We start from the raw sequence: 12,481 nt of genomic DNA, 5'->3' as shown, positions 1-12,481 counted from the left end.
AGTCCGCAAAAATATTAGTATAGGGCATTTTAAGCCCCAGTGTCACCCCCTTACTACCCCCATCTTTCGTGGACAACATATTTTGAATGTTTATTAGGTTTTTAAAATAATTCTTTTGGTTGAAAAAAAATCACCCTAATGTTTTTGGATGGTCACAGCAGAATGAATTCTGAAGTCAACAAAAACATTCTGTCTATCAATTTACAAAAAAAAAAAAAGCATAACAACTAATCAGGAGAAACTTTCATCATAGAACACCCAAATCCGTTATCGACGCCGTTTGGCTGTCGGCAATGACACGGCTCACTGACGGACTCACCGTACTGTTGATGCCCACCTCTGAATATTATAATGTTATTCACCTTAATAATGTAAGTTGCAAATATTTTTGCTCACTTGAAAAGTGCAGAGCTTCAAACAAAATGTGCTCTATCCTGATGTAAACACCATGAAATAAAATCTGGAATTCTGAACTTGCGTCTGATATTCCTCTTTTGATCCGAAACCCAAATATTTTCAGTACACAACAGAAACAAAGAAATTGAGCTTGCCATTCCACTAGTTTTGTAGGGAGCTGTAAATTGCAGGCGCACTTAATTTCCTCCATGTAGCCTCCGTAAGGAAGGGGACGCTGTAGGCTGTAGTTGCTCTTAGCTCGCAATGCTAGATGGACGCACGGCTCTGGTAACAAAGTACTTCCGGGAGTTGTAGTTCAACGATTTTGTCACTCGCGTGAGCGATATAACACTACTTTGGTGTTTATCTGCCACTGTTGTCAAGATGTCATACAACTACGTGGTTACAGCTCAAAAACCCACGGCGGTCAATGCTTGTATCACAGGTAAATATCCCGTGTTGCTGTTTATCGCAGCAATAAGCTTGCATGTTCGCTGAACTCCCGCGCTGCACGTCCAAAAAGCTCCACACAGGCCTGTAGTAGCTGATAGCTCAGGGGGAGCTAAGATCTCTTTACTTGACAACTTTGTCTTGGATATACGTTTCATACTCATCGTGCAATGTATTTGCATTGTTTGGTAGCTTACATGGGAACCGGGGAAACTGTTGATTGGAGCACTTGTTGTTTAACGTAACCTACTTGCAACTAAATAAACAAACCTAGCCATTACTATATCGCTTCACAGGCACTTTTCATCTTCTTTGAAAAAAATGCTGTTTATAGCCAAGTATTAATTTAAAGGTAGAGCCCTATTATCGTCGCATGGAATGACCGTTTGATTGACAGCCTTTCACGAGTACCAACTGACTATTAAATCAGTCTGCTATTTTAAAGAATTCGACCCTTCTCTGTTTTGGCTTTAGTGTCACCCTCTAAACAGAAGGTAGCCAGAATCTGAGCTATGAATGAATATGAAATATGCAGCTTTATCGTGACGTTTAAGGAATGTTGCAATAATGCCTTAAGGTTTGCGTCTGCAAATAGATTTTGTATTAATCTAGAATTTGTTGTCTCATTTGATTGTATAGTCTGCAAATAACAATAGCAGTCAAACATATGAATAATTTTTATTCATGTTCTTACATCTAATAGCTGCCCCAAAAGGAAAAGCATCACATTTCTCACATGTTTGGCAATCCGTTGTTTCATATTTTGTTTTGTGTAAACTTGTGTTGATGGCAATATCAATTTATTAAATATTTCTCATATAATTTCATTTGACAACAAGCAACAAAATAATGGCGGATATTCATCCAGAAATGATCCATTGTCAAAATAAAACATTTCAGTCTTACTTTTGTCTGCTCATACAAACATAAATGAGAGTGTAAACAGCATGTTATGTCTTGATGATTTTACAGGCCACTTCACCTCTGCAGAGGACCTCAATTTGCTAATTGCGAAAAACACAAGATTGGAGATCTATGTTGTCACAGCTGAAGGACTCAGACCCGTTAAGGAAGTGGGGATGTATGGCAAGATTGCTGTCATGGAGCTGTTTAGGCCAAAGGTACAGATTTGTTTCACCTCTTTTTACTGTACACCCCAGTAAGTTGTGTCATTGTCAAAATGCATTTTACCTGGCAATCAAGTATTCATTCATATGCACTTCTCTTGTGTTAAGATGCCATGTGTAATATTTAGATATCAGATACACGTATTTTCATTTTGTGAAAATGTTTCACAAGCAAAGCATTGGAGGAAATCAAACGGCCAAGACTAAACATGTTTTTCAATGTTGGATCAGTTATAGGTAATTAAACTTGAATTACAAAGTCCCAGAGTAGTTTATGGTTCATCACCTTTTTATGCTCTGTAGGGTGAAAACAAGGATCTGCTATTTATTCTCACATCGAAGTACAACGCCTGCATCCTTGAATACAAACAGAATGGCGAAAGCATTGACATCATCACTCGTGCCCATGGGAATGTCCAGGTGGGTGATCGTTGAAACAAAAAAAGGTCGTCTTGATTCAGTCACATGGATAACATGTACTCTGACAGAATTGTGATAGCACCAGTCCCTATAAAGTCAAACTTGACTGATAGTGCCCTCAAAAAGTATTTAAACAGCAACATCAATTCCTTTATTTTTGTTGTATACCGAAAACAACCAATTGTACTGCACACATAAACAAGCAACCTCTTGTGGTCACACGTAGGGACAATTTAAAGTGTTCAATCAACCTATCGTGCATGTTTTTGGAATGTGGGAGGAAACCGGAGTACCTGGGGAAAACACGCAGATAAGGGGAGAACATACAAACTCCACACAGGAAGTCCGGGGCGAGATTCAAACTCATGACCTCTGCACGATGAGGCGGACATGCTAACCAGTCTACCAACGTGCCGCCCCTTAAGGAATTTTTCCTTTCCACAAAATTCAAGGATACAAAAAAAAAATCAAAGGACTTTTTAAAAAAAATTTTATACCCACAACCTCTGGGATTTAATTCATGCCATGTCATGTAATTAAATCCCAGAGGTCCTAGGTTAGCCTGTAGGGTTTTAGAGATACTCGGCTGCATAAACGTACTAATAGTGTCGTCTTGTAATATTCTTGTAATTCTTCAAATGTTTTTTTTTTATCCTACTCACATAAAGCCCTGCAAATGGACTTTTTTTATTACAGGATCGCATTGGGCGGCCCTCAGAGACCGGTATTATTGGAATTGTTGACCCAGAATGCCGTATGATTGGCCTGCGGTTGTATGATGGGTTGTTCAAGGTGATCCCTTTGGATCGAGACAATCGTGAGCTTAAGGCCTTTAACATCCGACTGGAGGAGCTGCAAGTGATTGATGTTCACTTCCTGTATGGCTGCCAGGCCCCCACTGTGTGCCTCATCTATCAGGTATTCTTTTGCAAAGTGCTGTTGTCTTATACAGTGCAGTAAATGCCATATTGATTTAAAATATCGGAAATAAAATAAAAACAATTTTTGTTTTGCAGTCTCTAATTTTTGCGTATTTTACAATAATTTTCACTTTACTACATCGGCTAAAAGATTGCGGATTGTGGATCATTTAGGGAACTAATGAAATGACTGGTTGTCGACCAAATTATGCTTTTGTAGTTGCAGTTGCCGAGGTCTAAATCTAAGTTAAAGCGTAAAATTTGGTGGATTTGTCTGAAGATGCCTCTTAACCTCTGTCTTCTGTTGGCCTGTGATATAATGCAGGACCCCCAGGGGCGCCATGTCAAGACCTACGAGGTCTCTTTGAGGGAAAAGGAGTTCAATTCGGGCCCCTGGAAACAGGAGAACGTTGAAGCTGAAGCATCTATGGTCATACCAGGTTCGTGCAGTCTTCATTTTATGCCAAACATAATGTTTTGCATTTAGCCCAAAAAGTTCAATTTTGGTCTCAATTTTGGTCTCATCTGACCAGAGCCCCAGGGTGGCTTCTGGCAAAAATGGGACTTTTTATGGATTTCTTTGCAACATGGCTTTCTGGACACGCCAGCAAGGCCAGATTTGTGCAGTATGCGACCAATAGTTGTGCTATGGACAGATTCCCCCACCTCAGCTGTTGATTTCTCCATTTTATTTAGAGTGATCATGGGCCTCTTGGCTGCATCTCTAATCAGTGTTCTCCCTAGTTGGGATGGATCTTTAGGGTCTTGGTCAGTTTGCAATGGTCTCACACTCTCTCCATTTCAATATGGCTGCTTGAACAGTCCTCCGCGAGATGTTGAAAACTTGTGGAATCGTTTTAAATCCCAATCCGGCTTTAAACTTCTCCACACAGTACCTCAGACATTACTGGTCTGTCACTTGGTCTCCATGATGCTTCGTGCACTCTAAACAGACCTTTGAGACAATCACAGATCAGGTGCATTTATACTGAGGTTGATTAAACACAGGTGGATCAGTCATTTTTGTCAACATTGGATCATTCAGAAATCCTCAGGGAACTTCTGGAGTGAGTTGTCTGCACTGACAGTTAAGGGGCCAAATATCGTATTTTATTTCTTACCAAAGTTTGAAATATCGTATTAATTTCATTCCAATTCACTGTTGCGTCCCACTTGGTGTTGTTTCCCCACAAAATCTAATTTGATATCTTTTTATGTTTGAGGCCTGAAATGTGGTAAAAGGTCAAAAAGTCCAAAAAGTAAAAGGTCAAAAAGTCCAAAGGCCAAATAATTTTGCAAGCCACTGTATAAATTTGCAACATTAGACATTAAACGTCATATTGGAATGAAAGTACTCCTTTTTCACAACCACCAGGGAGTGGTAAATCTCCATACACTGCAATAATTTTTTGTCATAATTTTGTATAATGGTCCCCCCAATTTTGAAAGACGCCCTCCAAAATTTGTGTTGTTCATGAGAAATTGTGGAATGTATTTTTCAGTTACCGTCGCTGATGGTGCAGTGTTAGAATCACCTGACTTCTGTTCGGGCAGCGTGGATTGGTTCCCACTCCCTGACGGTGTAAAATATATGTGGCTATTTTAATTTAACATTCCTATTGTTAAAAAATGCTAAAATCGCACATTTCTAGTATTTTCAACCGACCAAGTACAGTCAGCAAAGTGGAGCTGTCCCTCCATCTCCATACTATTTTTAGCACATCACGATACGAACGTCATGTTTTGTTTTCCATAGATCAGGACCCTAGCACACTGCATTAATTATTCTAACTGGTAGCTCAGTTTTATCCTTCTTTCTTTTCTTATACCCTGTGCACCGCAGAACAATATTTGTTACTATTTTGACTTTGTAATCATTCCGCCACCGTCTCTTGTATTGGATGAGTCGAAATGTTGTGACAACTCCTGCTGCTGGATTTATAAGGGAAAAAAATGGTATGTGCTATGCTGTTACACCACAACAGCACGTACACAATGAATGGGCTGGGCGAAAGTGTACAGTGTACACGTTCACATAGTACAGTGTGAAAAGGCCTTTCATAGTTATATTCAAATATTGTACTTTCAGTTAGTTATCACATTTAAGAATTTTACAAAGCAATCTTTCAACAAATGTCTGTAAAAGAGTCTTCATTGTGGTTGGCTACATGTACTGTATAACTTTGCTGTGCTTGCATTGTAGTGCCAGAACCTTTTGGTGGTGCTATAATCATAGGACAGGAGTCCATTTCTTACCATAATGGAGACAAATATTTGGCCATTGCACCTCCCACTATCAAGGTAATTGTATAAACTGTTTCATGATTGTGTTTTATGTAAATGTATTTTCTGTGCATCTTGGGAAATACAAGAATTACAGTTATGTCTTCTCGGTTAGATGGCATAGTTGTTGGGGTTTAGAAGAAATCAACAAAACGGTCAACCTGTCAGCTAGCATAAAGATTTGAACTACATGTGTGACACTTTTTCATTAATACTGAATTTCAGTTGTGAAACCTTGGCAAATCAAAATTTGTCACTCAAGGTTATTATGAATTGTGACTACTAAAAGTGTGAATGCTTAAAAACAACTAAAATGTTGTCAAACCTGGTAGGACATTTTTAGACATCTTTGATTTGATAAAATCTGCAGTTAGTCTGAAACAGTAAATGTACAGTACGTGTGGGGAAAAAAAATCGATAACTTCTCTTGCTGAAAGAATAACACAATGGTCGCATAAATATCTTGAATCTGACAAAAGTAAAAATAAAAATGTCATGAAAATTAGTCATTGCTTTTGAATTGTGGTTCATCACAATTATTTTTGAATACAAATTCCTGATACAAGCCTCCACAAAAATGAGGGTAGCTTGAATGAGCTGTAACCCTTTGACGACTTGAAATGCCACTGTATGAAGGATTATTTTAGAAATCAACATGTAGAGTATAATTCTTCCTCATACCGATGCATCGTGGAGCCCATTATTTTCGCTCTTTACATAAGTTTGACCTGTTGAATATTTTACCAGAACCATCTTGCCTGTAGCTTCATTGACAAATCATGTTTGTGTTTGACTGCAGCAAAGCACTATAGTCTGTCACAACCGAGTGGACCCGAATGGATCACGTTACCTACTGGGAGATATGGAAGGGCGCCTTTTCATGTTGCTGCTGGAGAAAGAGGAGCTAATGGATGGAACAGTTGCCCTCAAAGACTTGCATGTGGAGTTGCTCGGAGAGGTGCTCTATTTCATTGTTACAGTGATCTCCCGTTTATCAAGGGGGAAACATTCCCAATCGCTTGTTAAAACACACTTTTTAAAATATTCCTTAGCAGCTATTCTCATGCTTACTGTCAAGAATTGACACATAATATCACTTTGAACAAACTGAAATTAGATTCTCACTCGCATAGATTTCCAAATACAGCACAAGGCTAAGCATGTTTGCTTTATTTGTCACTCTCAGTTAAAGTTTACTTTACAACTGGCACATAAAAAATAGAATCAAATGTTCAACCAAACAGTTATCTCGCTAATTTATTGCTAACTTTTAATAATCCAATAAAAATACAAATGCCATAAAGAGGCTATAAGAAATTAGCATTGATATTGCCACAAATATCAACCTTTCAAAACAGTTGTGTTTGCTACTGTAGCACACTAAGCAGCAACATATTCAAACTGGATACATTACTTACGTGCATACAGTATATTTTTTGCTCTGGGGAGAACCTACTGGAGTTTAGTTGGGGACCTTCTCTCCTCTTCCTCTTCTATACGCTGAATGCCCTCAAATAGACCTCTGTGCTGTCTGGCATGGTGCGTGTGGCGCAACAACTTGCATGTACAGGATTCAGTACAGTGGTACCTCTACTTACGAAATTAATTGATTCTGGAAGAAAATTCTTAACTCAAAAATTTTGTAAGCAGAGATGCGTTTTCCATGTAAATGTCCTAATTCGTTCCACCCCCCCTCAACCCCTCCCCAAATTCAGACGCATGTTTCCTAAGGCATAAAAATGCACCAAAATATGTAACAAATACATGTTAAAATTAGATTATTGCACAATAAATGAGAGTTGTGCATAATGTAAAAACCAAAGAATAGAGTAAAGAACAAAAATGATGGTCATTTAACTTTTAACTGCGTCCTCGCCGTTTTTTGCCCTCTAGTCCATGTTCTCTCTCAGAAGTGTTTTTTGCCTGGCGTTTTGTAAAGAACTGATTCGAGGCTTTTGTCTGCTTTTGACAATCCTTTGAAAATGTCTAAGGCAAACATCAGCATAGTGAGCGATTGGCCGACTGGTGAACACTTTTTTCTGGGTGATTTACATTTACGTGAAACCATCCGAACACCTCATGGCTCGAGAGGCGAATGACGAGGACACTGCATAGACCAGTGGTCCTCAACTAGAAATGCTGTCGGTCCACTTTTTTTTTTTTTTTTAATAAGTCCAAGGTCCGGTCCCATGCACGGCGGTCATGGGGATCAGGGCTATATGCCCATTTAGTATGGTCAAGCCAAGCTTATACAAATGAACACTCCTCACAACCAACCAATAATGGGGTGCATGAAAATAACAATTATTCACTTTGCCAGTACACAGCAAATAATGAGAGGTATTGTGTTGAGGCACAGGAACTCTTTTATTTTGTTAAATTGTGCCTGCTTAATAATAGAAATAGCCCTTTTAGGGAAATAAGTCATTTTTACTTTAACTTTGTTAAACAGTAGTTGTCTTTTTTTCCCTTAATTTAACAAAAACAAAACAAAATACACATTTTACCAAAATAAATACTAAACATGAAAACAAAAATATCCTTTTCATTTGTACAATTCCCCTTTTCACATCCCCTCTGAAATCACTGAAAAATATATCAGAAGAGGAGTTAAGAACCATTTTAAATACTGACACAAGGGAGCACAGGAATGTGCAGTGCTGTTCTTCCATTGAAGGTGAATGCAATGTCTGAGGCATGCAAATATTATTTGAGGACGCCATTGTGATGTTCATTTACCATGTTGCGGTGTTCTGCTGTTAAACAGCTGCAAAGATCCCCGGGTAGATGGGAGCAAAACTGCACACAATCGAAACCTCCCGCGATTCGTCTTGTCTAATTGTCTGTGTGCGGCTCTCCTGGGCTGAAGCTGTGAGCACACTGTGGCGTCGCGCATGCGTCTGTTTCCTGACACAATCATCCATTTTGAATGCGTGTGTATTGGGATAGACGCGTGCTGACGCTTATGTATGGGCACACCTTAAGTTCAGAGGAGCCAATCAGCGCATCGTTATCGCCGACATGCCCTGCTCAGCCAGGGTCTCCAGTTAGTCAAACGTTATACACACCCAGTCGCGCTGCTGCGGTCCTCTGCAATACATCTGTTAGTGCACGCAAAGAATACAACGGATAATTTTAACAAGCGATCGCGGTAATGCGCAGATTATAGTCCAAAAATATAAAATGTATAACGTAAAAATCACTTTATAATTTATTATTTTATACAATCTGCCGAGGGTCCGGACAGAGGAGGTCTGGACAGAGGAGGTCGGCGGTCCGGTTGTGGATCGCGGTCCGCCAGTTGAGGAAGACTGGCATAGACACTTATTGATCGACACACAGTCACATCCACTAGAAGTCTCTCTTAGCCAATGGGATGCCAGGATGATGCTTGGTAATAGCCAATGGCAGAGCAGCTATAAGATTGTTGCGTTCAGGAAACTCTGAGCTGCGAGTAGCACGCCATGCTGCATTCTTACCTTTCGTATCTTGAAATTTCTTTTGAAACAAAAGGCAATATTTTCCTGTTCCTCCTGACGTTTCGTAACTTGAAAATTTTGTATGAAGAGACGTTCGTAAGTAGAAGTACCATTGTATTGTGAAAAACTCAATACAAAACCAGTGTAAATATATGTGATATTGTAACCATGATGTAGCAGTGGGTCATAGTACTGCTCTTATTTTGTCGATATGCGACTTCACTATGTTAGCCAACCTGCCTCTTCCCTGGAATTTCTCCCATCCCTTTTAAATTGCATGGCCACTATTTCTTTAGCTTGTTGGTTTTTCTCCAGCTTTCCCATCCTCTCAGGACTACTATAGCGTTTTTACTGTTTTATAACCATTACAGGATCTATTGGAGCTTTCCACACACAGAGGATGTGACAAATCATTCTCTCTTTGCTGCTTGTTGGGTGTCACTTCTCATTTTTAAGTGATTTAAACACTGGCTGCATGCCAATATCAAGCCTTAAAGCCAAATCTCGTGTGAAAGGTAGACAGATCTGGCTTGCGACACCTTTTTCTCATGATCTGCCATAGACGGCGAATAGTAAATGCTGTTTTGCTTGTCCTCTGAGTGGTGCTGGCGCTAGAAGCCATCAAGAGAAGTGCAACTACTGAGCTCGAAACAGATTGCTTTTTAAATCGTTGGCTTTATTGTTGGGACCAGTCTGCTCAGCCAACAGACAGCAGTATCACTGCATTGTCATGCAAGAGAAATATCTCACTCGACAGTGTATAGCTATTTTTGCACCTAAACAGCTCCATTTCAAGCACTTTCCACATCATATATATATATACTTTATCAAGGATTTTTTCCAAACAAACTTCATGTTCTTTCTTTTATTGATCCCACAATTTGGTAAACTAAAAGGATCTGATCGATTTTTTTTGACAATTCTGGAGTTCTGTTCAAATACTGGTAACTAACATTTTGCAGTGTTTCTAACAGGGCTGTGTAGAATACAGGTTAATTCAATGTAGGAATTTGTATTTGAATTGTAGAAAGTGGAAATGAATTCAGTGCAATTCAAAGTCATTCTCATCACATATCATGGAGAAGGGGACTTTCGACACACATTTTTCTTCCAAATAGAAGTACAGAGACTCATATTAAATCTGCATTTCCATAATGTTGTACAGTTTAGCAATATTTCTTAATTTTAAAGTAATACAATGAAACAACATTCATACGATATTAATGATCGGTTTGATCTGAGTATGCTTTTAATGTTAAAAATAATTACGACACTTTACTAGTTACTATAATTACAGGTAATTGTGGGCTTAAAGTCCTTACAATAATATTTGTATGAAATTCATGTTGTAAATAGGCTTATATGCGATAAAATTTCATTGTTAAATACACATGCATCATGAATTTCAGGGAATTTAAATTCTACTTCCTGTAATTCGAATTTCAATTGCAAATTGCTTTTTGTTTGCTACCTTGATTCAAATTCAATAAGTGAATTGGAATTAAGGGGTGATGCTGAATTCAATATTTATTTTCATACCACCCTGGTTTCTAATAGTGCCAGTATTTCCTATTCACGTAGACATTATTATGTTTTGTGTTGTGTTTCTCTGCACTGACAGACATCCATTGCTGAGTGTTTGACCTACTTGGATAATGGTGTGGTCTTTGTGGGATCGAGACTGGGTGACTCCCAACTGGTAAAGGTACGCAACTGGTTACCTCTGTTCCAAGGAACACTTAACCTGTTGTTATTCTTAAAACCCTAAAATAATGAACAAATAATACTGCCATATCTATGTTCCTTAAAAATATGCCAAATGTGTTTCGGTCCTCTCCCTTTTCCATTTCATTCTCTTTAATCTTACAAATACGCTGTTTTTCATCAACAGCTCAATGTGGACAGCAATGACCAGGGCTCATATGTGGCTGTCATGGAGACGTTCACTAATCTGGGGCCTATTGTGGATATGTGTGTGGTAGACCTAGAGAGGCAAGGGCAAGGCCAGGTGAGTACGAATTCCTATACAGTATTACACTGCCACTCATCATTCATATTTTCATTCGTGTGGAGGCTCTCAAGAGCATTTTGGTGATTGATGATGCAATAATGATGGTGTGGGAAAACATTTTAAATTTATTTCATAGCAAAAAAATAACTTTGTGAGCTGCACTAAAAAAACCTTCAGCAAATTGCATTTTTCAGATATTTTCACCCTAACCTTATAGTCGGCTCGCAAAATTGGTGGGTTGAGTTTTATCAGATTAGAACAGACCGCGGCATTATAAAGTCTCTAACAGTGATAAATAAATAAAAAATTGAAACGGATACTTTTATTTTGAAAGCATCTGTGCGCCTCACCAAAGGTATGAATTCTAAGGTTGTTTTGTGTTTGTGTGTGTCTGAAAGCAATGATTTATTTAATGTTAGCAAAATTCTAATCTCCTGCCGGGTGAATAGAAAAGTGGGATTTGTCATAATAATGATTTAAGAGTGCCATATAAAGTATAATGTAATCTTAATAAGGATTTATTTTTGTTTCCTAATTGGAACTACCGTATTTTCACGACCATTCGACGCACCGTATGGTTGGGCGCAGTCTCATTAATGGGTGCTATTTCTGTATTTTACACATAGACAAAACGCACTGTATTATTGGGCGCAATTTTAAAGTGGTAAAACATACGCCAGCTTAAACATACGGCATGCATGCGCGCACGCTAAATACACGTTAGCTTGTAGCATACGGTAGCGTGCCAAGACATACAGATACAAGCTAAAAACACGTTTTTAAAAAGGCAACGAATCAAAACGGAGTTCCGTTGTATTTTATTTAGCCATCGTACAATGTACTCACGTTTTTCGATCAATCATCACCCAGAAATCCATCAAAGTCCTCATCCTCTGTATCAGAATTGAACAATTGTGCAAGTACCGACCGGTATTACATCAAAAACGCCGTGTTCCCTCTCGTTGTCAGTCACTCTCATTGCCATGTGGCTCCGCAAAAATGATGCCGGCTTTGCCAAAAACTCGAACAACAGTGCAAGCAGACACGTTCGTCCAAGCAGCCACAATCCATTCGCAAATTGTGGCGTAACTCGCCCGGCGCTGCCTCTCACTCTTTGTAAAGTTGTGTTTGCCATCGATCATTCATTGTTCCCATGCCGCTCGCAACTTTACTTTGAACGCCCGGTTGATGCCGATGTCCAGCGGTTGGAGTTCTTTAGTCAAGCCTCCGGGAATAACGGCAAGCTCAGAGTTCATTTGCTTGACTTGGTTTTTCACCGCTGCTGTGAGATGGGCACGCATGCCAAAAGCATAACCGATGGCTTGAAGTTTGAACTGAGCTTCGTAGGCGTGTCTCTTTGTAGAATTTATTTTCGGGGGTTCTTAGAAACCAAAG

At 39.1% G+C, this 12,481-nt stretch overlaps 1 protein-coding gene across 1 annotated transcript in view; it reads left to right on the top strand.

Annotated features, from left to right (window-relative positions):
- The first annotated feature begins 694 nt into the window (after positions 1-694).
- ddb1 (damage-specific DNA binding protein 1) overlaps positions 695-12,481 on the top strand; it is a 37,926-nt gene continuing 26,139 nt past the window's right edge. The window contains exons 1-9 of the mRNA XM_086106715.1: positions 695-841; positions 1,819-1,967; positions 2,277-2,393; positions 3,090-3,311; positions 3,639-3,753; positions 5,517-5,614; positions 6,396-6,554; positions 10,697-10,780; positions 10,967-11,083. Coding sequence (XP_085962841.1) covers positions 781-841; positions 1,819-1,967; positions 2,277-2,393; positions 3,090-3,311; positions 3,639-3,753; positions 5,517-5,614; positions 6,396-6,554; positions 10,697-10,780; positions 10,967-11,083 — 1,122 coding nt within the window. The 5' untranslated portion in view covers positions 695-780. The remainder of the gene's footprint in view (positions 842-1,818; positions 1,968-2,276; positions 2,394-3,089; positions 3,312-3,638; positions 3,754-5,516; positions 5,615-6,395; positions 6,555-10,696; positions 10,781-10,966; positions 11,084-12,481) is intronic.

Source organism: Hippocampus guttulatus, chromosome 3, assembly GCF_054856545.1.
Source record: "Hippocampus guttulatus isolate MCC_2025c chromosome 3, RoL_Hgut_1.0, whole genome shotgun sequence".
NCBI classification, from domain to species: domain Eukaryota; kingdom Metazoa; phylum Chordata; class Actinopteri; order Syngnathiformes; family Syngnathidae; genus Hippocampus; species Hippocampus guttulatus.
This window is presented reverse-complemented; position numbering and strand designations above follow the sequence as displayed.